The sequence below is a fragment of the Macaca mulatta genome, chromosome 2 (genome assembly GCF_049350105.2).
Source record: "Macaca mulatta isolate MMU2019108-1 chromosome 2, T2T-MMU8v2.0, whole genome shotgun sequence".
Lineage (NCBI taxonomy): Eukaryota > Metazoa > Chordata > Mammalia > Primates > Cercopithecidae > Macaca > Macaca mulatta.
The window spans coordinates 39304827-39332691 of NC_133407.1; the positions used below are offsets into that span (position 1 = coordinate 39304827).

The window sequence follows — 27865 nt, forward strand, 5'->3', positions numbered from 1 at the left end:
TTTTCTTTTTGTTGTTCTTATTTTTGTCTTTCACTCTTCTGCCTTTTGTGATTTTAATTGAGCATTCTATATGATTCCATTTTTCTCCTGTATTAGAAGGTTATATGTATATATATATAAATTTTTGTTTTTTACATTCTTTAGTAGTTGCCTTAGAGGTTGCAATATAATTTACAACTATTTTAAGTTCAATTTCAGATAACTTCTGCTTCCCAGGTTGTATGAGTATCTTATAATAGCAAAATTCTAATTCCTTCCTCCCATCCCTCATATCATATATATAAAATATGTGTACATAATTGCCCTTGATCTTAGCCAAAAGGCTGAGAAGCGATGTGTACATAATTGAATTGTACATAATTGAATGTGTACATAATTGAATTTTTGCTATTACTTTGAATCAAAAGTTTTCATTTTACCTTCTTGAATCCTCTTTCTTTATGTACGTATAAGTTTCTGATCTTTATCGTTTACCTTTTCTGTAAAGAATTTTGCTGAACATTTTTTTGCAAGGCAGGTCTACTGGCAAGAGATTACCTCAAGTTTTGTTTGTTTGAGAAGGTCTTTATTTTTCCTTCACTTTTGAAGAAGAATCTTGCAGAGTGCAGAATTCTAGGTTGGTAGGATCTTTCCCCTCAACACTTTAAATATTTCATTCTACTCTCTTCTTTCTTGCATGGTTTCTAAGAAAACTTGGATGTAATTATTATTTTTGGTCCTCTATAGGCAAAATGTTTTTTTCTTATGGCTGCCTTTAAGATTTTTTCTTTATCTTTGATTTTCTGTAGTTTGGAAATAATGTCCTAAGTGTAGTTTTTTGTTTTTTGTTTTTTTAGAGGTGGGGTCTCTCTCTGTTTCCCAGGCTGGTTCAAACTTCTGGGCTCACATGTTCTTCCTGCCTTAGGCTCGTGAGTGGCTGGGACAACAGGTGTGCACCACTATGCCTATCTTTCTCTGTGTAGTTTGTTTGTTTGTTTGTTTTGGCATTCATCTTGCTTGATGGTCTCTGAGCTTCTTGGATCTGTGGTTTGGTGTCAGACAATTTGGGGAACTTTTCAGTCATTATTACTTCCTATATTCTGTTCTTTTTTCTCTTTCTGCTCCTTCTGGCATTCTCATTATGTATATGTTACATTGTTTGTAAGTTGTCCCACAGTTTTTAGATACTCCAGTTTTTTAAAATCTGATTTTTTTCTTTGCTTTTCAATTTGGGTGGTTTCTCTTGAGATATCTTCAAGCTCAGAGTTTCTTTCCTCAAGCAGGCCCAGTCTGCCAAAAAAACATATCAGATGCATTCTTTATTTCTGTTGCAGTGTTTCCAATCCCTGGCATATTTTAGTTATTTTTTTAGAATTTCCATTTCTCACCTTACATTGCTCATCTGTTCTTGCTTGCTGTCTACTCTATCCATGAGAGCCCTTAGCATTTTGTTTATTTTTGTTTTTTGAGATGGAGTCTTGCTGTCTTGGCCAGGCTGGTGTTGAAGGCCTGGGCTCAAGTGATCCTCCCTCCTCAGCCTCCTGAGTACCTGAGACTACAGACACATGCCATTATACCTGGCAAACATCTTAATTGTTGTTTAAAATTTCTGGTCTGATAATTCCAACATTTCTGCTATGTCTGATTCCGGTTCTAATGCTTATTCTGTCTCTTCAAACTTCGTTTTTTGTCTTTTAGTATGTCTTACGACTTATTCCTGGTAGCTGGACATGATATACTAGGTAAAATGAACTATTGTAAATAGGCCCTTAGTAATGGTAAGGAGCTGGGGAAGAGGAAGTGTTCTGTAGTCTTATGAGTAGGTGTCAGTCTTTTAGTGAGCCTATGCCTCTGAACTATGAATATCATGTGTCTCTCAGTCTTTTGCAGTCTTTAGGTGGGACAGGGTGGCTAGAGCACGTTGGGGCTGGCCATTTCCCCTCTCCCACATGGAAGGCCAGAGCTGGCTTGAGTTTGGTATTTTTCTTCCCTCGGGTCAGCAGTTTCTGATAAAACTTCAGCAGGTTAGGCTCTGGTTATATAGTTTCGCCTGAGGGCAGACCCTGTTAAGAATTGTGCTCTGGTGCATTTCAGAAGGGTCTCTTTTTTCCCCCTATGCATGTCAGAAGCGTAAGGGAGTTTTTCTCTGATAATCACTGTGAGAACCTTGTTGAGTTCCTAGAGGTAAAACTCACAAAAGTGTGGGAGCCCCAATGACTGGCCGCCCCTGGAGTCTTTATCTCTCAGACTTGTCCATGCTGGGCCTCCAGCAATTTGTTAGTTGTAGTTCTGGATTTCATACATCAGCCCTGGCTCTGGGGGAGATTTGTGCTTGTGGGTTTCTGCCCTGCAAGGCTCAATTTTCTACATTTGCCAGTCGGTCTCCAGTTTTGGAGTGCTTTGTTCTGTGACCTCACCTCTCTGATGGATCTAAGAAAAGCTGTTGGTTTTTCCCCTGCAACTTGTTCAGCTTTTTATTTGTAAGGAAGGAGTATCAACTTTCAGCTTCTTATGTGCTAGACTGGAAACCTGAAATTCTGTGTTTCTAGTTTTTTTTTTTTTTTTAACAGTTTCAAATAAGGCTGCTATAAACATTTGTTTCGAAGTCTGTGTGTGAAGTGGGGAAGACCTTTCTAGCTAGACTTTTCTAGCAAGATTTCAAACCAAGAAGCCATAAGATAAAAGACTGATATAATGCATATGATAGACTAAAGACTAATTTCTTTAGTATATAGAAAAGCCAGCGATGTATTAGAAATGGGCAAAGAACATGAATAGTGAGTTTAGAGAGCACTGTAGTAATATTGATTGCAGAATTGCTTATTATACTAAAGTTTTGGAAACAACCTTCATGACCATCAATTGGTGAAAAGTTAAATTATGATACAAATCTTACTATACTGATAAGGAATAGAATGATCTTCAAGCTAGAAAAACAAATTTGAGAACAGTGTGTATAGAACACTGTGTTGGGAAGAAAATGTTTGCATTAGAAAGTGTTTGTGTTAGATAATGTTTGTGTTAGAAAATAAGAGGGCAAATAAATGTATATATTAATGCTCATGGATTCATGGGTGTCTCTGTAGGGAGAGAGAAGAAACTGACAGGGGATGCCTTAGGGGAGGGGAATTGGAGGCCTGGAAGTAAGGGCTGGGCTGTAGACTTTCCACTGTATCTCCTATTCCTCTGTTTAAATTTTGTGCAGTATGCTTATATTATCTATATATTATAAACTAAAAATTAAAAGCCTATCACTCTGTCATAATACCGAAGCATTGATTTGTTAGTTTTTTGTTTTTGTTTTTGAGAGGTTTTCACTCTGTCACCCAGGCTGGAGTGTAGTGGTGCAAGCAGTCATAGCTCACTGCGACTCCAGTAATTCTCCCACTTCACCCTCCTGAGTAGCTGGGACTACAGGCACGTGCCACCAGGCCTACCTAATTGAAACGCATTTTTATGGAGACTGGGTCTCGCTATGTTGGCCAGGCTGGTGTTGAACTCCTGGCCTGAGGTGATCCTCCTGCCTTGGCTTCCCAAAGTGTTGGGATTACAGGTGTGAGCCACTGTGTCCCACTGATTTATCAGTATTTTTAAGTAGCTTCATTTAAAGTGACTGGTTGCATACAGTCTCCATATCTCAGTTTCCTCATATGTAAATGAGGGTGATAATAGTACTCAGGCTTTACCGACACAGTTTTGTGAAGTGCTTAAAAAACTTCTTGGTGCACAGCAAGCTCTAAGAGCCACCTGTTACTGTGTTCTACAGATGAATGACCTTGAAATGTTAGCCACACTGCAAGTTAACTTGCTGAGGTAGAACCATGCAACAGAGATTTTTTAAAAGTAGACATTGAGGCAGGGAAAACTTGGGTCTTCAGTTTGGATTTGCATCTTTAAGCTACATCCTATCCTCATTCGGCCACATCACTATCTTCTCTGCATTTGTCATCTTGGCTGAATCGACTCTAAGGCTGTGACCAGCTCTGGTGCTCTGAGGTTGACTGTTCTGGAAATCTTTTATTTCAGGACACCTCCTACCTGTTCATCACTGGCCCTGATGTTGTGAAGTCTGTCACCAATGAGGATGTTACCCAGGAGGAGCTCGGTGGTGCCAAGACCCACACCACCATGTCAGGTGAGAGGCCTTGAAGCTGACCTTGTTTTCAAACACTGAGAAGAGGGCATTGCCAAAGAGCCTGGTGGCAGTTTTTGAGAAATGTTACTTAATTGGCAGACCTTATTTGGGAAGACTGTGGTACAGTCTATTGTACTACAATACAATACAGTGTATTGTTTACAGTTATAGTGATAAAGGTAGATTTAGTATAGAAAATTTATTAAATTAATAATGCCTGGTTATTCTTTAAAACAATTTAAAGCTCATTGCTGGAATGGTGATTTTAAGTAGGTATGATTTATATATGTACAGTTGAACCTTTGAAAAAAAATCTTATTGTGACATTTTTTATTCTAAGGCTAGTATATATCTTAGAGTACATAAGTGTTTTACAATCATTGGCCAGGTGCATGATGGTCATGTACCATGTGTTCACGAATTTGGTCATAGTTGTTCACTTCTTCTTTTTTTGTTTTTTTTTGAGACAGGATCCAACTCTGTGGCCCAGGCTGGAGTGCAGTGCACAATCTTAGCTCATTGCAGCCTCTGCCTCCCAGGCTCAAGTAATCCTCCCACCACAGACTCTTGGGTAGCTGGGACTACAGGCATGCACCACCATGCCCAGCAAATTTTTGTATTTTTTTTTTTTTGTAGAGATGGGGTTTTACCATGTTACCAGGCTGGTGTCGAACTCTTGGCCTCAAGCAGTCTGCCCGCCTTGGCTTCCACAAGTGCTGGGATTACAGGCATGAGCCACCATACCTGGTGGTTTTGTTTTGTTTTGTTTTGTTTTTGAGATAGGGTCTCACGCTGTTGCCCAGGCTGGAGTACAGGGGCACAATGATAGCTCACTGTAGCCTCAGTCTCCTGGGCTCAAGTGATTCTTCTGCCTCAGCCTCTCTAGTAGCTGGGACTACAGGTATGTGCCACCATGCCCAGGTAATTTTTATTTTTAATATTTTTTTGTAGAGGTGTGGTCTCACTGTGTTGCCCAGGTTGGTCTCGAACTCCTGGGCTCAAGCAATCCTCCCACCTCAGCCTCCCAAAGTGCTGGGATTACAGGCATGAGTCACCATGTCCTGCTAGTTGTTCACAACTTTAAGATTACATGCCAAGTTTAAAATGTATAAAGATTATTCTGTGCCTCAGCATTGAAACAAAAAGTTCTTGTTTAAACAGAAAGGCATGGAATTGGGAGTAGGGCATGATTCTGATATTAGTGAAGACATGTTAGCTGTTGGAGTAATTATTGCAATTCCATGTTTTCTTGTAAAAGAAACCACCCAGCTGTGAATGGATTGCCTACCACACAGCAATGTAACTAAAGACAGGAGAAATTACTTCTTTGAGAGATTTTACAGTAGTAAGAGGCTGGCGTGCCTGATTTATGCACCTCATTGCACTGTGGTTAAGGCATTGGGTCAGCATTTGTCAGCATTTCTTCCCAGTGTCCCTAAAGTACAGATGGGTATTATCAGTGAAGTCTTAGATTAGATGAAATACAGTTTAAAAAAAGTCAGGGCTCTTGATTCCCCCACCCACAAAAATTGTTTCTCCCCTTGTCAGGTTGGCATCGATCTTGACTCATTCCTTTCCCTTACCTATCAGCATCATTTAGCCCCATCTTTTAAGACATATGTAGAATCAGAACACTTCTCAGCATCACCTCCAGCATGGCCTGATGCCATGCTGTTGTCTCAGGGCTTTATTGGTAGCAGCCTGTTTTTCTTGCTGGGATATAATATAAAGCTGGGTCTTGATGGCGTCTTAGATTTGATGAAATACGCTGTTTATTTTTCCCCGTTTTAATAGCATGATATGTTTGTAGTAGAAAACATACAAAACATAAAAACCACTAGATATTCCATCATCCACAGATAATCACTAGTGATTTTTTGGTTATACCCTTGCAGTCTTTTCACGCAGATGACTGTGAATACACATACACTTACTCAAACGTAGGTATGGGCATACTCTTATATAACCTGAGGTTTTTTTTTTTTTACTTGACAGCTTAAAGTAATGAATGTCTGCCATGACATTAAAGTTTCTTCTGTAGCACAATCTTAAGTGTGTTTTGTTTGTTTTTTTGATTGTAGGGCAGTATGTGGTTTTCTTTCTGGGCCTGAGGCTCTTTGATGGGCTGTGTCTGATGCGCTTGGCCCTGTATCCCCAGGGCAAGGCACAAAAAGATGCTCTATACATATATTTTTCTCTCTTTTTTCTCTTTTGGTAACAGCTTTATTGAGATGTAATTCATATATACTATACATTTTAAACACCTATTTGTAGCGTACAATTCAGCGGTTTTTAAATATATTCAGAGTTGCATGATGATTACCACAATTTTAGGACATTGTCATCACCCCAAGAAGAAATCCTGTGCCCATTAGCAGTCACTCTGCATTTCACAACAAATACTTCTGCTCTAGGCAATTACCAGGCTACTTTCTGTCTCTATGTGGATTTTTTCATTCTGGACATTTCCTAGAAATGGAATCATATAATATGTGATCTTTTGTTGCTGGCTGCTTTTACTTAGCATAATGTTAAAGGTTCATCCATATTGTATCATGAATCAGTACTTTATTCATTTTTATGGCCGAATAATATTCCAGTATATGGATATACTACATCTAGTTTATTCACTGACCAGTTAATAGACACTAAGTCATTTCTACTTTTTGGCTATCATAAATATGCCTCTATTAATATTTATATGCAAGTTTTTGGGTAGACATATGTTTTCATTTCTCTTTGATTTCTGAGTTAAATGATAACTCGATGTCTAACTTTTAAGGAACTGACAGACTCTTTTCCAAAGTGGCTGTACCCATTTATAAATATATCTTGAATGAAAGAATTCTGTCATGCTGAAAATGCTTTTTATTCAACAAATACTCATTTAGAATATGTGGAAAAAGACAAATAGCAAAGGAATTAAAAATTTAAAATAGAATAAATAATAAAAATGTAGAAAAAAGCAAAGAAAACAGAACAAATATTCATTGAGTACCTCTGTGTGAAGCATTGTTTTAGGTGCTAGGAATACATCTGTGGACAGAACGAAAGACTCCTGCCCATATGGGGCTCATATTCTAGTAGAGGAGATAGACAATAAACATTATAAGTAAGTACACTATGCGGTATGTTAGAAGGCAATACGTGCTATGGAAAAAGTATAACAGGGTAAAGGGGACTGGGATTGTTGTAATTTCAAATAGGGTAGTAATGGCAGGCCTCACTGAGGTTAGGAGCTGAGCAGATTTTAAGGAGTTTAACTGCGTTGATATGTAAGTGGGGAGCATTGCAGGCAGAAGGAATAGCTTATGCAAAGGCTCTCAGGTAGGAGAGTGACTGACCCGCTCAGTGGACAAGGAGGATCATTGGAGTACAGACATGACACGATCTGACTTCAAAAGCTCTGTCTGGCAGCTTTGTGGACAAGAGACTGTAGGGGCAGTGGTGGAAAAAGGAGTCTGGTGGGATGAACCTGGAAGAGAGTTCTTGGCTCCACTTTCTCCATCATATCTATGGCCTTGTTTGGCTACTCTGTGATTTCGGAGTGCTCTTCAAGAATTATGGCTTGATTCCTCACTAGGAGCAGGTGGCTTCCCTCCTTTCCTTCCACTGTTGCTGAGCACCTGTTTGCCAGGTGCATTATTCTTAATGGGGGCCAGGCCTGATCTTACCCTGTTGGAGCTGATATTCCAGGAGAGATATCTGGCAGTAAACAGGGAAATAGGTGATGCAGGGAAAAGTACAGGAGGAGAACCTCCCCCATGGTATAGGGATGGATAGTGAAGGGTCTGGGAGTGGATATGGAGGTGACATTAGAGCAAGGACCTGAATAAAGAAAGGTGGGACCCTGTAGAGGTGTGGGTGCAGAACAGAGGGAACCCATGCTGCATAAGTTGAAGGATCACCCGGAAGGTATGTATTATGTGGCATTACATCCTCAGTGGAGAGTGCGGAGAACAGAGCTATCAGCACAGTCTGTTACAGACATGCCCTAGAAGGGTGTAGTCAGGCATGAAGCAGCAGCTTTGGGCTGGCTGGTACCCTGACTCATCATATATGCTCCCTGTTCTTTTAGGTGTGGCCCACAGAGCTTTTGAAAATGATGTTGATGCCTTGTGTAATCTTCGGGATTTCTTCAACTACCTGCCCCTGAGCAATCAGGACTCAGCTCCTGTCCGTGAGTGCCATGATCCCAGGTGGGTTGTAGGCCAGTATGCCTTCTCTCATTTTGCAGTGTAGCTTGCCTTTCTCTGCCCTGACAGGACCTTCAGGCTCTGCCCTGTTGGGCAGGTTGCAGCAGAGTGTGGTAGAGTGGCTCCTAGGTGTGGGGATGATGTCATGTTTGGCTGAAGAGTGGCCCAAAACATTTTTAAAGAAAAATTTTTTGATTTCTAAGAAACTCTTAAGTTAGCTAGAATTGGAGATGGAATTTTTTTTGGTCTGGCCTAGTCCCTGTGAAGAGGTCTCTCATTTCCTTTCCTTCCCCTCACCCACAAAAGGAAGAGCCATGATTCTTCCTATGGTGACTATACCTGCCTTTTTTCTTCCTAAAGTGACTGGTTCCTGGGCTCTACTTACTTGTCCTTTTGAAATAAATAAATGTAAAATGATGCAAACAGCATGCCCTTTAGGAGACATGTTTATGCATACTGCTTGTAGCCAGAGGCTGGGACAGTCCTGGGGAAGGGTGTGTTGCTGGCCATCTGGTGAAGACCTTTCCTCTTGCTGTTGGAGTCTATACACATATATGTGTATATACACGTATATATGTATGTGTGTATATACACGTATATGTGTGTGTATGCACGTATATGTGTATGTGTGTATATACACGTATGTGTGGATATATGTATGTGTGTATATATATACACACACACACATATCTATATATGTATGTATGGCAAGTTTCCCACTCCCTTCCCACAAAAGGTAACTGGCTCTTCCTATGTTGACTATACCTGCCTTTTTTCTGCCTAAAGTGACCGTCTGGTTCCTGAGCTCGACACAATTGTCCCTTTGGAATCAACCAAAGCCTACAACATGGTGGACATCATACACTCTGTAAGTGCCACATCTGCTTGTCTTGCCTGTCCTAGTCAGCCACTTTCATGGGTATTGTGCTTCGGCCTAGTGAGGAAGCACTGAACCACTTGGCCTTCCTGTCAGACAACACAGGTCAGGAATGGGGTGGGCACAGGACCAGTGGCCACTGAGTAGTGTGTTCTGGAAAGACCTAGTGGCTATAGATACCCTAGTGGCACATATGGACTTCAGGGCTGGAGATAGGAGTAGTAAGGGCCAGCAGAGCTCAGGAGTCTTTAGAAGGCCCTCTGAGGAGCATAAATTAGGGGTCATGTCCACAGAGTCTAGAATGAGGCCAGAGTGATCACTGTTAAGTATCTTTGGGGCCCTCTGCTCAGAGGTGGTTTTGTTTTTGTAGAGAAGAGAGTACACAGGGCATCCTAGAAGGTTGGAGTGTGTGCGTGGAGGTCTGTGGGAGACAGGAGCAATTTGTACCTTTTTTTGGTACAGCGATTCCTGAGTCATTAAGTAAAGGGGACAGTGTTGGGCAAACTGAGGGCGTCTGTAGATGGCCATTGCCTTCCTTATGGGTACACTGTGCTCTCAGTAGTCCTTGCATAATAACATGATGGCTCTCTGGTAACTCTAGAAATCAGATTCTCCCTCTTCCCTAGGGTTTGCTTTTTTCTGTTATTGTTTTTGTCTTTTTTATTCTTGTAGGCTCTTCCTGCACCAAGGATTAGCCTGAGGTGTAACCTTAAGGTCTTCCTTAGGTCTTTTCTGAGCCTTTGCAGGGGCATGTGCAATCATTCTAATTTTCCCTGTATATGCAGTTGTTTTTGAGTGTCCTAGTTGTTAATGTCTGGCTCCCAAAAGTAGAAAAAGAGAAAAAAAATGAAGACGGTAAAAAGGTGTCAGCCCTTGAAATTCCTTGCAAGTCACTTCAGCCCAAAGCAGGAGAGCCTCGCAACAATGTGGGGAATTGTAACAACAGTGACCACCCATCTCTTTGCACCTCTATGATCAGAAGCAGCAGTCAGCAAGCACAGATTCTCAATATTTGGAGGACAGGGTGCTTTTTTGCCCACCCCGGCTCCTGCAAGCTGTGTGCAAACTGCTCCAGGAACCCTTGCGAAACTATGTGTCATGGAGCTGGGGTGGGGGATGGGTAGCTGCTACTGTGCTAAGAGCTGAAATTAACTCCAATTTTCAGTCCAGTCCTTCCCCTGGAAGTTGCAATCCTTCAACAGACGCCAGAGTCGAAATAGTTCCATCAGACAGATTCTGCCAGGCAATTGTTGCCTAGGTGGGGAGACAAATTCCTGATGCTTCCTACTCTGCCATCTTCTAACTTTTTCTTAAGGTATATATGATAGCTCTTGATTCTCATTATAAAGTTTTATATCCTGCTACCTATTACATACTCTTGTTTGTAATTTTTTTTCTGTCATTAGGGTTTTTAAAATGTGGTTGTATACTGTCTATGTATAAATAAGAGTTCTGCTGGGTGCAGGAGCTCATGCCTGTAATCCCAATGCTTTGGGAGGCCAAGGCAGGAGGATCCTTTCATGCCATGAGCTCAGAACCAGCCTGGGCAACATAATGAGTCACCACCTCTACAAAAAGTAAAAAAATTTGCTGGGTGAGGTGGCCATTGCCTTTAGTCCTGTTTACTTGGGAGGCTGAGATGGGAGGATTGCTTGAGCCCAGGTGTTTGAGGCTATTCTGGGTTATGATCATGTCACCGCACTCCATCCTGGGTGATGGAACAACACTCCATCTCCAAAAATAAGTAAGTAAATAAAGTTTTATCTTTCCAGTTATTTTACGTGTCATTTCTTTCCTTGTTTTGCATTGGCTACAACTTCCTATATGTCAAATGTAATGGGGAATCATAGTTGTAATTCTGGGCATCTTTGTATTATTTCTAAGTTTAGCAAGACTGCTGTCAGTGTTTCCTGATTTGTATCTTTTTTTCATGTTGAAGCTGCTACTGGTTTCTGTTTTAAATATTTTTGTTGTTTATTTTGTCCTTAAAGTTCCGAATGAGTGTTGAATATTGTTGAATGCACTTTTAGTGTTTTTGGAGATGATCATGTGATTTTCTTCCTTAGATCTATTTATAAACCTATCCTCGTAGATTTCCTAATACTAAACTATTCCTTCATTCCTGAAGTTGTATATTCTGTTTGCTAATGTTTTGAGTTTTTGCATTAATATTATGTGATACCAGTGCGTATTTTTTTAGGTATTTTATTTTATTTTATTTTATTTTATTTTTTTTTTTGAGACAGAGTCTTGCTCTGTTGCCCAGGCTGGACTGCAGTGGCTGGATCTCAGCTCACTGCAAGCTCCGCCTCCCGGGTTTACGCCATTCTCCTGCCTCAGCCTCCCGAGCAGCTGGGACTACAGGCGTCCGCCACCTCGCCCGGCTAGATTTTTTGTATTTTTTAGTAGAGACGGGGTTTCACCGTGTTAGCCAGGATGGTCTCGATCTCCTGACCTCGTGATCCGCCCGTCTCGGCCTCCCAAAGTGCTGGGATTACAGGCTTGAGCCACCGCGCCCGGCCTTTTTTTAGGTATTTTAAAATCAGGTTTTGGTATCGATGTTGTATTTGCTTTACTTATTTATTAAAAACAAAATTTTTTTTTTGAGACAGAGTTTTGCTCTTGTCGCCCAAGCTGGAATGCAGTGGCGTAATCTTGACTCACTGCAACCCCCGTCTACTGGGTTCAACAGATTCTCATGCGTCAGCCTCCCAAGTAGCTGGGATTACAGGCCAGCACTACTATATCCGGCTAATTTTTGTACTTTTAGTAGAGACAGGGATTCACCACATTGGCCAGGCTGGTCTTGAACTCCTGACCTCAGGTGATCTACCTTCCTTGGTCCCGCAAAGTGCTGGGATTACAGGTGTGAGCCACCATGCCTGACCTGTATTTGAAACTTATTTTCTGTCAGTTCTGGAGGCTAGCAGTCCAAGATCATGGTGTTGGCAGGGTTGGCTTAATTCTGAGGTCTCTGTCTCCTTGGCTTCTGGACTACCCTCTTGCTGTGTCCTCACAAAGTCTTTGCTCTCTGTGCATGCAGAAAGAGAGAGATCTCTGGTGTCTCTTCCTCTTTTTTTTTTTTTCCTCAGAGACAGGGTCTTGCTTTGTTACCCAGGCTGGAGTGCAACGGTGTGACCTTGACTCACTGCAGCCTTGACCTCTGGTGCTCAAGTGATCCTCCCACCTCAGCCTCCTTAGTAGCTGGGACTATAGCTGCGTGCCACTACATCTGGCTAATTTTTAAATTTTTTGTAGAGATGGCATCTTACTATGTTGCCCAGGCTGGCTTTTTCATTCATTCATTCATTCATTCATTCATTCATTCATTCATTCATTCATTCATTTATTTTGAGGCGGAGTCTCGCTCTGTCGCCCAGGCTGGAGTGCAGTGGCATGATCTCAACTGCAAACTCCTCCGCCTGGGTACACGCAATTCTCCCGCCTCAGCCTCCCACGTAGCTGGGACTACAGGCGCCCACCACCACACCTGGCTAATTTTTTGTATTTTTAGTATTTTTAGTAGAGACGGAGTTTCAGCATGTTAGCCAGGATGGTCTCAATCTCCTGACCTCGTGATCTGCCTGCCTCGGACTCCCAAAGTGTTGGGATTACAGGCATGAGCCACCGTGCCCGGCTGGCTTTTCAAATTCTTTTCTTTCTTTTTTTTTTTGAGATGGAGTCTCACTCTGTCACCAGACTGGAGTGCAGTGGCGCGATCTCAGCTCACTGCAACCTCCGCCTCCCGGATTCAAGTGATTCTCCTGCCTCAGCCTCTTGAATACCTGGGATTAAAGGCGCCCGCCACCATGCTTAGCTAATCTTTGTATTTTTAGTAGAGATGGGGTTTCACCATGTTGGCCAGGATGGTCCTGATCTCCTGACCTCATGATCCACCTGTCTCGGTCTCCCAAAGTGCTGGGATTACAGGCATGAGCCACCGTGCCGGCCCAGCTTTTCCAATTCTTAAAAAAATTCAAGTCCTATCAGATTAGGGTCCCCCTCTTATGACCCCATTTAATTTTAATTACCTCTGGAAAGTCTCTCTCCAAATTTGCTGTTTTTTTTTTTTTCTCTCTTTGAGACAGAATCTCACTCTGTTGCCCAGGCTGGTGTGCAGTGGTGAGATCTCGGCTCATTGCAACTTCCACCTTCCAGGTTCGGGCGATTCTTCTGCCTCAGCTTCCTAAGTAGCTGGGATTACAGGCATGTGCCACCATGCCTGGCTAATTTTTGTATTTTAGAGATGGAGTTTCGCCATGTTGGCCAGGCTGGTCTCGAATTTCTGGCTTCAAGTGATCCGCCCGCCTCGGCCTCCCAAAGTGCTGACATTAGAGGTGTAGGTCACTGCACCTGGCCCATATATTTACTTTTAACTCAAAAAGTATTGTATTATTACACCTTTTACTTTACTTTTTAAAAAAAACTTTTTCTGGCCAGGTGTGGGGGCTCATGCCTATAATCCCAGCACTTTGGGAGGCTGAGGCGGGTGGATCACTTGAGGTCAGGAGTTTGAGACCAGCTTGGCCAACATGGTGAAAACCCATCTCTACTAAAAATACAAAAATTAGCCAGGTGTGGTGGCGCGTCCCTGTAATCCCAGCTACTCGAGAAACTGAGGCAGGAGAATCACTTGAACTGGGGAGGCACAGGTTGCAATGAGCTGAGATCACACCATTGCATTCAGTCTGGGTGACAAGAGCGAAACTCTGTCTCTTAAAAAAGAGACAAAAGAAAAAAAATGGAATATGCTAGGAACAAGAGCAGTGACTTTAGAGAGAAGGTACTTAAGAGTGCACACACAAATCAATATGGTAGTCAAGGGAAGGCATTACTTCTGGGGAAGAAGAGTACACAGGAAAGAGAGAGGTACCTTTGGAAATAGCGAAGGGAAAATGAAGCAAGGCGGGTAAATTTATGTATCTGCAAGACATACAAAATCCAAAAAACTGAAGGACACTATGCCTTTCCCCACCACCCTCCCTAAAATTAGTCACCCGTGAACTAAACTGCACTTTGCTATGCTGACAGAAGAGGGTGCTCTTGAACTAGGATTTTTGTTCATTTGTTCATCTGCCAACTTTGGAGAATGCGGGTACAAATAGTTTTCATTTATATAAAGCTACAATAAGAAAACAAAAAGTGAGAATGAAACATTTCAGTTGATGGAACTCCCTTCACTATAAAAGTCAATCATGAAGCAGCTGACCATGCTTCAGTCTGAGTGCAATAGCCCCTGATAAGCATTTGAAGTTGTAAAAATAGAAAATTCAGAAACTGATGACAAAATGGAGGGATAATAGTAAGAAGTGAAGTTAAAGCTGATTGAATTAAGAAAATGGACAGGGGAGACAAAATCACATCAGAAATGATATCAAAATTTCAAGGTGCTCAAATGAGAATGTATTTGAATGAAAATTTAATAAGAAACATTGAAGAAAAATAGCCTAAAGAACGAATGAAATAATATAAAAAAGTAAAAGTAGATTTTGCGTTCACACCACAAAAAAGCGAGGTGGTGGATATGTTAACTAGCTTGATTTAGTCATCCCACAGTGTATACATATATGAAAACATGTACATTGTACATATATGCAATTATACAATTTTAAAATACAAATACCTTTAAAATTATTGGTTATACTGTCACATCTGGGATTAATTTTTTTAAATTATTAGTTAAATGTATCAGAAAAAAGTGACTACAATGAAAGGCAAAGAAGACTGAACATACATATAATTGGAGTGTCTGAAGAAGAAAAACCAGTAGAACAGACTTAATATTTAAAACTGTAATCCAAGAAAATATTCCAGAAATAAAATAAGATTCAGAGTTATATAATGAAAGAGCGCACTGAGCATGTGGGAAAATTGACCCAGAATGGTCAAACTAGAGAAAATACTGATTAACCGTTGGATTTTTAAAATAAGGAGAAATCCTCAGGACCTTTGGGCAGAAATAAAATGATTTTACATGGGCAAGAGAATAAAATGACATCCAACTTCTCCAAAGCAACATAGAAAAGCAAGGAAACAACAGAAAAGCACTTTCAGGAGGCTGAAGGAAAGAATCTGTGACTAAGGATTTTATGTTTAGCAAAGCACACCTTCATGTATTAAGACTACAGAAAACCAGTTTTAAACACCCAAGAACCGAGGGAAGTTTGCATTAATGAGGCTTTCTTGAGAAGTCTACTAGAGAATGAGCTTCATCCAATCAAGAGGTAGCTGGAGAGATTTCAACAGAAGGATTGGTAGTGATTATCTAATATACTTAATTATAATTCTAAGACTAAAACAGAAGTGGGGATGAGGGTAGAGAACAATGTATAAGAGTTATATGTTTAGTTTCAGAAAAAAACGCAACTGAAAAATGGGAGGAGAAGAGAGGGAAAGAATATAGCAGAATCAGCTCACTGATTACTGTTAGCTAACAGATATCATTAAAAACAAACTAGTTAATGAAAGATTAAGGAAATGAACTAAAGGCATCAAAAGGCATAATAACAAGGGTAACCACTAGGCTAAAAAATACAAACATTCTTTAACACTAAACTTCTCACATAAACAGTATATATCATTGTGGGTAATGATAAAGGGGAAAAATATAAAAGACAAACAGTAAATACAGAATACATAGTATTTATAAAAAATAAGATGACAGGCCAGGCACAGTGGCTCATGCCTGTAATCCCAGTACTTTGGGAGGCTAAGGCGGGTAGATCACCTGAGGTCGGGAGTCAAGACCAGCCTGACTAACATGGAGAAACCCCATCTCTACTGAAAATACAAAATTAGCCAAGTGTGGTGGCGCATGCCTGTAATCCCAGCTACCTGGGAGGCTGAGGCAGGAGAATTGCTTGAACCCAGGAGGCAGAGGTTGTGGTGAGCTGAGATCGTGCCGTTGCACTCCAGCCTCGGCAATAAGAGTGAAACTCCGTCTCAAAATAATAATAATAATATGGCAGTAAAAAAGTAAATGTCATACCAATAAATATGGATGGGTATAATTCACTTGTTAAAAATATGTCTAATTTATTATGGACCAACTATATTCAGTATATAAATGTGATTCAGAAAGGCTAAAAACAGGGAATGGGCAGAAATATACTGGGAGAATGGAAACAATAACATAGCAGTATTTGTGACACTAATAATGAACAGTAAAGTTTAGGTATTAACCATGATAAGGACTTTTTTTTTTTTTTTTTTTTTTTTTGTGATATGAAGTCTCACTCTGTAACCCAGGCTGGAGTGCTGTGCTACAATCTCGGCTCACTGCAACCTCCACTTCCCAGGTTCAAGTGATTCTCCTGCCTCAGCCTCCCAGGAAGGACATTTTCAACTGCTAAAAGCCATAGGTCACAATGATAATGTAAAGCAAATCAAATATCTTTGCCACAAATAACCACCATCTTTATAAAGCTGAAACTATAGGAGATTGAACAGACTTAGGTAGAAACACTAGGAGATGTATACACATCTTTGTTAGTATAAGACAGGTCAAATGGACAAAAATAACAATTTAGGAGACCTAAATAACATAATAGATCTTAGGCATCTATTTTGGACTGTACACCCTGGTCATGAATAATAAATCTTATTCTGAAGTACACATGGAATATTCACAAAAGTTGATCATATGTATTAGGTCAGAAAGAAAACATCATTAAATCCCATAGAGCAAAAAATACTGTGAAACAACATTGCTTAAAATTAGAAACTTACAACAACTGAAACAAAAGCAGCCTCCAGCCAGGAAATAGATCTTCTAGTAAACAATTCTTGGATGAAAGGGGAAAATAGAAACCAAATGATAGAATTCTAAAAAGAAAAAAAGACAAAACACTGTGTCAAAACCTATAGAATATGTTTAAAACAATGAACAGATGAAAATTTATTTCCTGAAACAGTAAAAATGGGAGAAGGAAAATAAACAGGCCAGGCACAGTGGCTCACACATGTAACCCCAGCACTTTGGGAGGCCGAGGCGGGTAGATTGCTTGACCTCAGGAGTTAAGAGACCAGCCTGGGCAACATGGTGAAACCCCATCTCTACTAAAATACAAACAATTAGCTGGGCATGGTGGCGTGTGTCTGTAATCCCAGCTACTCAGGAGGCTGAGACAGGAGAATCGCTTGAACCTGGGAGGCAGAGGTTGCAGTGAGTTGAGATCATGCCACTGCACTCCAGCCTGGGCAACAGAGCAAGACTCCATCTAAAAAAAAAAAAAAAAAAACCAGATTCCCAACTGAAAAAGCCAGGGAAAAATCCCTATAAAATATTTCAGAATAAATCCAAGAAATAATAAGGATAAGTGCAGAAATGTATGATGGAAATAGAAGAATAGTTGCAATTGGTAAACACTGGCTAACTTCAAAAGAGACAGTAAAAGCAGAAGTATGAAGTGAAAAAGGGAATAACCATTGAAAAAGAAGAAACTTCAGAATCATTAAGAGGCCAGGTGTGGTGGCTCATGCCTATAATCCAAGCCCTTTGGGAGGCTGAGGTGGGAGGATTGCTTGAAGCCATGAGTTGAGGATCAACCTGGGCAACATAGTGAGACCCTGTCTCTACAAAAATTTTTTAAGTTAACTGGCACCTATAGTGCCAGCTACTTGAGAGGCTTCGGTGTAGGGGAATTGCTGGAACACAGGAGTTCAAGGCTGTAGTGAGCTGTGATTGCACCATCATACTCTAGCCTGGGCAACATAGTGAGACCCTGTTTCAGAAAAAAAAAAAAAATTCTAAGAGACAAAGATAAGTTGGAAAATTTGGAAAACACAGTTTAACAGAAATTGATCCCATCAGAGGTAGGAAGCTTAAATGAACCACTAAATTCCGTGGAAGGAATTACTTCACCAAAAAGCACCAGGAACTGGATCCAGTGGCTCATGCCTATAATCCCAACATTTTGGGATGCTAAAATGGGAGGATTGTTTGAGCCCAGGAGTTTGAGACTAGCCTGGGCAACATGAAATTCTGTCGCTACAAAAAATAAATTAGGGCCAGGCAAGGTGGCTCACACCTGTAATCCCAGCACTTTGGGAGGCTGAGATGGGCTGTTCACCTGAGGTCAGGAGTTCGAGACCAGCCTGACCAACATAGAGAAACCCCGTCTTTACTAAAAATAGAAAATGAGCCAGGTGTGGTGGCACATGCCTATAATCCCAGCTACTCGGGAGGCTGAGGCAGGAAAACTGCTTGACCCTGGGAGGTAGAGGTTGCGGTGAGCCAAGATAGCTCCATTGCACTCCAGCCTGGGCAACAAGAGTTAAACTCCATCTCAAAACAAAAAACAAAAAAAACCAGGCATGGTGGTATGCACCTGTAGTCCCAGCTACTGGGGAGGCTGAGGTAGGTGGGTCGCTTGAGCCCAGGAAGTTGAGGGAGCAGTTAACCATATTTGTGCCACGGCAGTCTACCCTGGGTGACAGAGCAAGACTCTGTCTCAAACAAACAAACACCAGGCCCAAATAGTTTCATGTGGAATTTCTGAGACCTTTAAAGGCCAAATAGTCCTCATGCCACATAAATTCTTCCAAAGCATAGACAGTAAACAAAACACACAAGAACCTTCCACAATTTTTAAAAGAAGTATGATATCAATACCTGAACCTGATAAAGGTGGTACTTAAGATTTCAGTTTCATATTGCTTATCTCTTTAAAATTACATCTGTGGCCTAGTGGGATTTATTCTAGGAATGCAAAATTGGTTCTAGGAAGCCCAGTAATATACTGTATTAACACACATAGGGAAGAAAAATCACAATTATTTATATAGACACTGAAGAAAACCTTTAAGAAAGATCAATACCTATTCTTGATAGACTTCAGAAAATAGGAATTGATTAATACTTAATGTGATAAAATTTGGTATAGACCTTTTCGAAAGCCAGTATCTCACCTAATAAAGACTAGCTTCTACTAGGATTAGGAACAAGTATAGGATGCCCATTATTTCCATTGTTATTTAACATTGTTCTGGAAATATTAACCAATGCGGTTAGCCAAGAAGAGGACCAATTAGAGACAAAAGCCTTGGAAAAGATGTCAAGTGGTAACATAGGTGATATGGTATTATAGTATTCAATAAAACTCTAGAGAATGCATTATTATACTGAAACAATAATTGAGGAACAGGATACAAAATTAACATACAGAAATCTTCATATACACAAGCAGTAACCAATTATGGTAGAGTAAAAGCCTCTTTTACATAGCAACAAGAAGATAAAATAGTAATAATTTTAACAGGAAATGTACAGAAGCTGTTGTAGGGCAAATTTATTTTTTTAGACAGGGTTTCACTCTGTCACCCAGGATGGAGTGCAGTGGCCCAGTCACAACTCACTGCAGCTTCAACTTCCTAGTTAAGCAATCTCACATTGCCAGGACTACAGGCATGCATCACCACACCCACCTGATTTAGTACCTTTTTTTTTTTTTTTTTTTTTTTGGGTAAGAAGAAGTTGTGCTATGTTGCCCAGGCTGGTTTTGAACTCTTGGGCTCAAGCGATCCTTCCGCCTTGGCCTTCCAAAGTGCTGGGATTTTAGGTGTGAGCCCCCAAGCCCAGCCCAGGGTGATCTTAAAAACACTTCTGAAAATCAAAAGTAGGCCAGGCATGGTGGCTCACACCTGTAATCCCAGCACTTTAGGAAGCTGAGGAGGGAAGATCCCTTGAGCCCAGGAGTTTGACACCGTCTTAGACAACATAGTGAGACCTTGTCTGTACAAAACAAAACATAAAAGTAGACTTGAACAAATGGAAAGACATTCCTTGTTCCTGGGATTAATGTTATGAAAAAGTTGGTGGTTCTTAAGTTGTTTTATAAACTTAAGACAATCCCAATAAACAGTTTTTAAAAAATAGAACTAGATAAGTTTATACAAAAGTGCACATGGAAAAATAGAAGTGCAAGAATATCTAAGAATATACCGCAAAAGAAAATCTGTAAGTTGGGACTAGCCATGTTTTATATTATAGCATCCTATAGTTAAAACTGTGGTACAGGCACATAAATAGACCAGTGGAATAGAATAAAAGAGCCAGAAATAGACTCAAGTACATACAGAATTTTAGTACAGTTACGCGTTGCTTAACAACGGGGATATGTTCTGAGAAATGCATCATTAGGCAGTTTCTTTGTGCGACCATCATAGAGTGGTCCATCACAAACCTAGATGGTATAGCCTATTACACACCTAGAATCTGTGGTATAGTCTATTGCTCTTAGGCTGCAAACCTGTACAGCATGTTACTGTACCAGACACTGTATACAGTTGTAACACAATGGTAAGTATGTATCTAAACATAGGGTACAGTAAGAATAGGGTAGTACAATAGGACCACCTTCCTATAGGCAGTCCGTCATTGACCAAAACCTCATTGTGCAGTGCCCGACTGTATATGATAATGATATTTTATCAAATCTCGGGCAAAAATTAGCTTTTAATAAATGATGCTGGGGCAACTGACTAGCCATTTAGGAAAACATAAAATTAGATTCATACTTTACACCATGTACAAAAATAAACTACAAATGGGTCAGAGAACTAAATATAACCTGTGAATCCATACAAGCACTAAAGAAAACACAGATGAATTCCTCTGAAACCTTAGGGGAAGGTTTAGAAATGCTTTTGAACTGTAACTCAAAAACTAGTTTCAGTGAAAGATAGACAAAGCTGACTGTAAAAATTTTAAAACCCCACTCTTCATAACAAAAAACTATAAACAAAATCAAAAGACAACCAATATGCCAGAAGAAACTCTTTGCAACATGTATCCCAGAGTATGAATATTCTTAATAAGGAGCTCTTCCACTGAAGGATTAACGACCAAAATTGATAGAAAAGCGGGCAAAAAAGCCACGAATAGATAGCTCACAAAAAAGATATAAAATGGACCTTAAACATGTCAAAAGATGTTCAACTTTATAATGCTAGAAATACAAATTCAAATTACACTGAGTATTTTCTCATATTCAGATTGGCTAAAAATAAAAACCCTGAAAACACTTTCCACTGGAAAGTCAGTGGAGAAGCGGGCACTCTTGCACATTGCTGGTAGGGGACTCTGGTATTATCCAGGACTAAATTAGCATTTGCCCTTTGACCCAGCAATCCCATTCCTAGCAATTTACCCTGAAGATACACTTCCCACCATACAAAATTATAGATGTGCGAAGTTACTACCATTACATTGTCATTTGTAATTGTGAGATACTCTAAGTAACCTAAATGTAAATTTCAAAATAATGTAAGCCACATGTAGATTGGTTGAATAAACTTTGGTACATCACATAGTACAGTACTATGCAGAAGTGAAAAAGAATGAAGATCTCTATGAATTGATAGGAAGTGATTCCCAGCCGGGCGCGGTGGCTCACGCCTGTAATCCCAGCACTTTGGGAGGTGGAGGCGGGTGGATCATGAGGTCAGGAGATCCAGACCATCCTGGCTAACACGGTGAAACCCCGTCTCTACTAAAAATACAAAAATTTAGCCAGGTGTGGTGACGGGCGCCTGTAGTCCCAGCTACTCAGGAGGCTGAGGCAGGAGAATGGCGTGAACCCAGGAGGAGGAGCTTGTAGTGAGCCAAGATCGCGCCACTGCACTCCAGCCTGGGCGACAGAGCCAGACTACGTCTCAAAAAAAAAAAAAGGAAGTGATTCCCAGGACATATTAAGTGAAAAAATTCAAAGTGCAAGAGTGTCTACACTGTTACTTCCCGTGTAAGATAGAAGGGTAAATTAAAAGATACAAATGCAAACACACACATAATACATCAGAAAATAATGAGATTAATAACAGGGTAGGTGGGACTAGGGTGGAAGGGATGGGGAAGGAGCACTATTAAACTATTAGTATTTTACATATTAAAAAATAAAATCAAGACTGGGGAAAACCTTTAAAATGAAATACAAGTATGAACCTGTTTTAAATGAATGACTTTTGAACATATATTTTGACTATATACCTTTAAAGACCGAAATAGCTGTAAAAAAATTCTAGTTAGTAGGTCTGTTTTTTGTAGCTGTGTAAGTTAGCAATTCTGAAACCATTTTCTGTGTATTTGAGGATCGAATAAATAAGTACATTTTGAGGGTAGTGGCAGCCAGATTCTGCTATTGGAGAAGGGAGTTGTGAATATGGCAAGAGAAAAAAATCTAGAAAGAACCGTATAGTTGCATTGGAGTAGAATTTGAATTATCAGCATGAACTCATGGTTGTTCACATAGCTGGACTTTGGACGTTTTAGAAGGAGTCACACACAACCCTAAAAGGAACCCAGGCCTTTTGGAGAAATGGCTGATTGTAGGGCTGGGGCAGGAAAAAAACCAAGATGAACCAGAAAGTAAGAAAATTCCAAAATGTAAGGTAGTACTCAAAGAATGATGGGGACACTTTAGAAGGACACAGGAACCAGCATGAAGGAACTTTGGTAAATATAGGACAATTTGAACATAAAATGATGGTGAAAGATTATAATCCATAGAATAAAACAAGAATCCATAAGTTCATACTGATACCATATAAGTAAATGGGAAAGGCAAAGATCTTTCTTGCGACAGATTCCAGTTAATAAATGGAGAAGTAAAGTGGAATTGGAAAACTCACCATTTGGGCTGGGTGAGGTGGTTCAAACTTGTAAGGTGGGCAGATTGCTTGAGCTCCGGAGTTTGAGACCAGCCTGGCCAACATGGTGAAACCCTGTCTCTACTAAAAATACAAAAATTAACCAGGTATGGTGGCATGAACCTGTGGTCCCAGCTGCTTGGGAGGCTAAGATGGGAAGATTGCTTGAGCCTGGGAGGTGGAGGCTGTAGCGAGCTGAGGTTGCTCCACTGCTCTCCCACCTGAGTGGCAGAGCAAGACCCTGTCTCAAGAAAAACAAAAAACAAAACAAAAAAAGCTCACCATTTGGCAGCTACCATGACAGTAATGAGTCAGGCAAGAATCATGGCTGCTTTATGGCTGCTAGGATGCTAAACCTAGTGGATGAAGAACTAGATTAATGATTAAAGTTTGAAGAACAGGACTGTATGTAGTCTCAAAGTATTTCCTCACAAAATTCTTATTAAATTGGAGAAATAGTAACTTTACAAGGAAACCTGCAGATATCACCATCATTAATGGACAAATCAACACCTTGTGCCACTTGATGAGAATGTTCCTTCTGTGGTATTCCCGCGGAAAGGCTTAACTCAAAATTACACATGAAGAAATATCAAAGGAACCCAAATAGAAGGCATGCTTTACAAATTAACTGGTCTGTTGTCTTCAAAGATGTCATGACTATGAAAGACAAAGATGGAGGGGGAAAGTTAAAGGAGCCTAAAGAGACACGATCACTAAAAGTGCCAGGTGATCCTGACTCAGGTTCTGTACCAGAATTTTGTTGCTTGTGCTGCTATAATGGATACTATTGGAACAACTGGCAAACTTGAATAATGTTATGTAATAAGAAGTAGTGACTGGGCGCGGTGGCTCACGCTTGTAATCCCGGCACTTTGGGAGGCCAAGGTGGGTGGATCACGAGGTCAGGAGATCAAGACTATTCTGACCAACATGGTGAAACCATCTCTACTAAAAATACAAAAAAATTAGCTGGGTGTGGTGGTGCGTACCTGTAGTCCCAGCTACTCGGGAGGCTGAGTCAGGAGAATTGCTTGAACCCAGGGGGCAGAGGCTGCAGTGAGCCGAGATCGCACCACTGCACTCCAGCCTGGGCAGCTAAGTGAGACTCCGTCTCAAACAAAATTGTGAACTGGGTACAGTGACTCATGCCTGTAATCTCAGCACTTTGGGAGGCTGAGGCGGGTGGATTGCTTGAGCCCAGGAGTTTGAGACCAGCCTGGGCAAGATAGCAAGATGCTGTCTCTACAAAAAATACAAAAATTAGCTGGACATGGTGGCATGTACCTGTAGTCCTAGCTACTTGGGAGCCTGAGGCAGGAGGATTGCTTGAGCCCTGGAGGTCAAGGCTGCAGTGAGCTGTGATCATGCTATTGCACTCCAGCCTGGGTCACAGAGCAAGATCCCGTCTCAAAAAAATAATAATAATAATAATAGTATTGTGGTAATGTTTATTTCCTGATTTTGATAATATCACTGTAGTTGTAAAAAAAAGAACATTCTTGTGTGTTTATGTATATAAAAGAGTGATGGTTGGGCACGGTGGCTCACGCCTGTAATCGCAGCACTTTGGAGGCCAAGGTGGGAGGATTGCTCAAGCCCAGGAATTGGAGACCAGTCTGGGCAACATAGCGAGACCTTATTGCTACTAAAAATTAACTGAGCATGGTGGTGCACAGCTGTGGTCCTAGCTGCTTGGGAGGCCGAGGGGGGAAGATCACTTGAGCCCAGGAGATCAAGGCTGCAGTGAGCCATGATTGTACCACTGCATTCCAGCCTGGGTGACGGGGAGACCCTGTCTCAAAAAAAGAAAAAAAAAAGAGCAAAATAATAAATGAAGAATCGGGGCGAAGGGTATATGTACTGTTCTTGAATTTTTCATTTTTATTTATTTATTTTTGAGACAGAATCTCCCTCCGTTGCCCAAGCTAGAGTGCAGTGGCACAATCTTGGCTCACTGCAACCTCTGCCTACCCGTTCAAGCGATTGTCCTGCCTCAGCCTCCTGAGTAGCTGGGATTACAGGTGCCTACTGCCACACCAGGCTAATTTTTTGTGTTTTTAGTAGAGATGGGGTTTTGCTACATTGGCCAGGCTGGTCTTGAACTCCTGGCCTCAGGTGATCCACCCGCCTTGACCTCCCAAAGTGCTAGGATTACAGGAGGGAGCCACTGGGCCTGGCCTGACATTTTTAGTTAGGTCGGAAATAATTTCAAAGTGAAAAGGTAAAGTTGTCATAAAAAATTCCAAATTCAAATAGGACTTTGAAAACAACTTCACTGGTGTGTCCATCTTAGCAGCAGTTGGGGTTTTCTGTACCATTTCTCCACAGCAGGGAGGAGGTGCTGCCTCTGCCTGTTGTCCTGCTTCCTTGGAGAACCTGTGATAGAGATGGGGCTGTCTACCTGTACCTCTGTAATAGAAATGTCATTCTGTAGTGTCGTTACATCTTATACTTGCCTTTATCATTTTGAACTCAAGTAAATTTATTCCTGCAGGTTGTTGATGAGCGTGAATTTTTTGAGATCATGCCCAATTATGCCAAGAACATCATTGTTGGTTTTGCAAGAATGAACGGGAGGACTGTTGGAATTGTTGGCAACCAACCCAAGGTGGCCTCAGGTAGGATGGAGAAGCTCTTCCAAGCCTCGGTTGTGGGGTTGGAGGCCAGGGAAGCCTGGGTCCATGGTGTCCTTTCTGCCTTTGCCTGTTCTTCAGACATATGACCAGAAGAAAAAAAAATCTAAATGGTTGCTATAAAAGCTACTTTTTTTTTTTTTTTTTTTTTAAAGACAGGGTCTTACTGTTGTCCAGGCTGGAGTGCAGTGGTGTGATCTCAGCTCACTGGAACCTCTGCTTCCCAGGGTCAAGCAGTCCTTCCACCGCAGCTTCCCAAGTAGCTGGGACTACAGGCACATACCACCATATGTGGCTAATTCTCTTTTTTTGTATTTTTCCTAGAGATGGGGTTTTGCCGTGTTGCCTGTGCTGGTCTCGAACTCCTGAACTTAAGTGATGCCCCCACCTCAGCCTCTGAAAGCACTGGGATTGCAGGCATGAGCCACTACACCTGGCCTATGAAAGCTACTTTTAATATCTCAAAATGCTCCTTTCATACTCCTTTTCAAAGGTTTATAGGAAACTTACATTCTTAGTGTATAAGGTTTTTAATTTTTTAGGGGTCAGTTTTCTGTTACCCCCTACCCCCAGTTAAATATATGACTCACCCACTAATCAACGAGCTCCATGAGGACAGGGGTGGTGATGTCTTATTCACAGTAGTATCTCCAGTGCCTTCAACAGTGCCAGGTACATAGATGGTACGTGACAAGTTAATGGCATCTTACCATGTCTGTGCCCCACAACTTTCTGGTGATATGGCCAGAACTGAGTCACAGTCAAGTGAGGGAGACTCTTCCATGGCTGTTCTCTGGGAGGGATTGGGAGTGCTGGGGTGGGGACTGTGAATACCACTTCTCACTATTTTTCCTCTTAGATTTGTTTTGTATCCTTGTTTAGGAAGAATCTGCCTTTCTTCATGACCCAACTTCATCTTTTATTTCTGCCATGGAAATGTTTTATTGTCTTTAGAAAACTGTTGGCCGGGTGCCGTGGCTCAAGCCTGTAATCCCAGCACTTTGGGAGGCCGAGACGGGCGGGTCACGAGGTCGGGAGATCGAGACCATCCTGGCTAAAACGGTGAAACCCCGTCTCTACTAAAAAATACAAAAAACTAGCCGGGCGAGGTGGCGGGCGTCTGTAGTCCCAGCTACTCGGGAGGCTGAGGCAGGAGAATGGCGAGAACCCAGGAGGCGGAGCTTGCAGTGAGCTGAGATCCGGCCACTGCACTCCAGCCTGGGCGACAGAGCGAGACTCTGTCTCGAGAGAAAAAAAAAAAAAAAAAAAGAAAACTGTTTTGGCTGGGCGTGGTGACTCACGCCTGTAATCCCAGCACTTTGGGAGGCCAGGGCGAATGGATCACAAGATCTGGAGTTAGAGACCAGCCTGGCCAACGTGGCGAAACCCTGTCTCTGCTAAAAATACAAAATTGAGCCAGGCGTGGTGGCACACGCCTGTAGTCCCAGCTACTCGGGAGGCTGGGGCAGGAAAATCACTTGAGCCACGGAGGCAGAGGTTGTTGCAGTGAGCCAAGGATTGTGTCATTGCCCGGGAGGCAGAAGTTACAGTGAGTTGATGACGCCACTGCATGACAGAACGAGACTCTGTCCCCACCCGCCTAAAAAAATTTTGTCATGGTAAAATATATATAACAAAATATGTCTGGCCCATTTAAAAATTGTGCAGCTGCAGTGATTACATTCACAGTGTATGCAACCGTCACCACTATCTGTTTCCAAACATTTTCATCACCTCAGAGACTGTGAACCTGTTAAACAATAACTCACTATTTGTCTCAGCCTCTAGCCTTTGCTATTCTAAATCTACTTTCTCTTTCTATGAATTTGCCTATTTTAGATATTTCATATAAATGGAATCATACAGTGTTTGTCCTTTTATATCAGACTTACTTCACTTAGCACAATCAGGCTTATTTCATTTAGCAAGGTTCATCCATATTGTAGCATATGTTAAAACTCCATTTATTTTTATGGCTGGGTAATAATATGTTGCATGTATATACCACATTTTGATGGATTGTTCATTTGTCAGTGGACACCTGGGTTATTTCCACCTTTGGGTTACTGTGAATAATGCTGGAATCAACACTGATATATAAGTATCTGTTTGAACCTCAGTTTTCACTTTTTCTGGGTCTATACCCAGAAGCAAAATAACTGGGTTATGTGGTAATTCTAGGTTTAACTTTTTGGGGGAAACACCATGCTGTTTTCTACAGCGTCTGCACTATTTTACATTCCCACCAGCAATGAGCAAGGGTTCCAGTTTTTCCACATCCTTGCCAACACTTATTAATTTTTAAAAATAGTAATCCTAATGGATGTGAAGTGAATAGAATTGTGTTTTTGATTTGCATTTCTCATCAACATTAGTCTTGGTGAGCATCCTTTCCTGT

General features: G+C 41.2%; 1 protein-coding gene across 2 annotated transcripts in view; it reads left to right on the plus strand.

The window, feature by feature from the left end:
* The window catches only part of PCCB (propionyl-CoA carboxylase subunit beta), a 90881-nt gene that overhangs the window by 50098 nt on the left and 12918 nt on the right, over positions 1-27865 (plus strand). For both annotated transcript variants that reach the window (XM_015132060.3, NM_001265851.1), the window contains 4 exon segments: positions 4006-4114; positions 8193-8313; positions 9097-9178; positions 25329-25452. In XM_015132060.3, coding sequence (XP_014987546.1) covers positions 4006-4114; positions 8193-8313; positions 9097-9178; positions 25329-25452 — 436 coding nt within the window.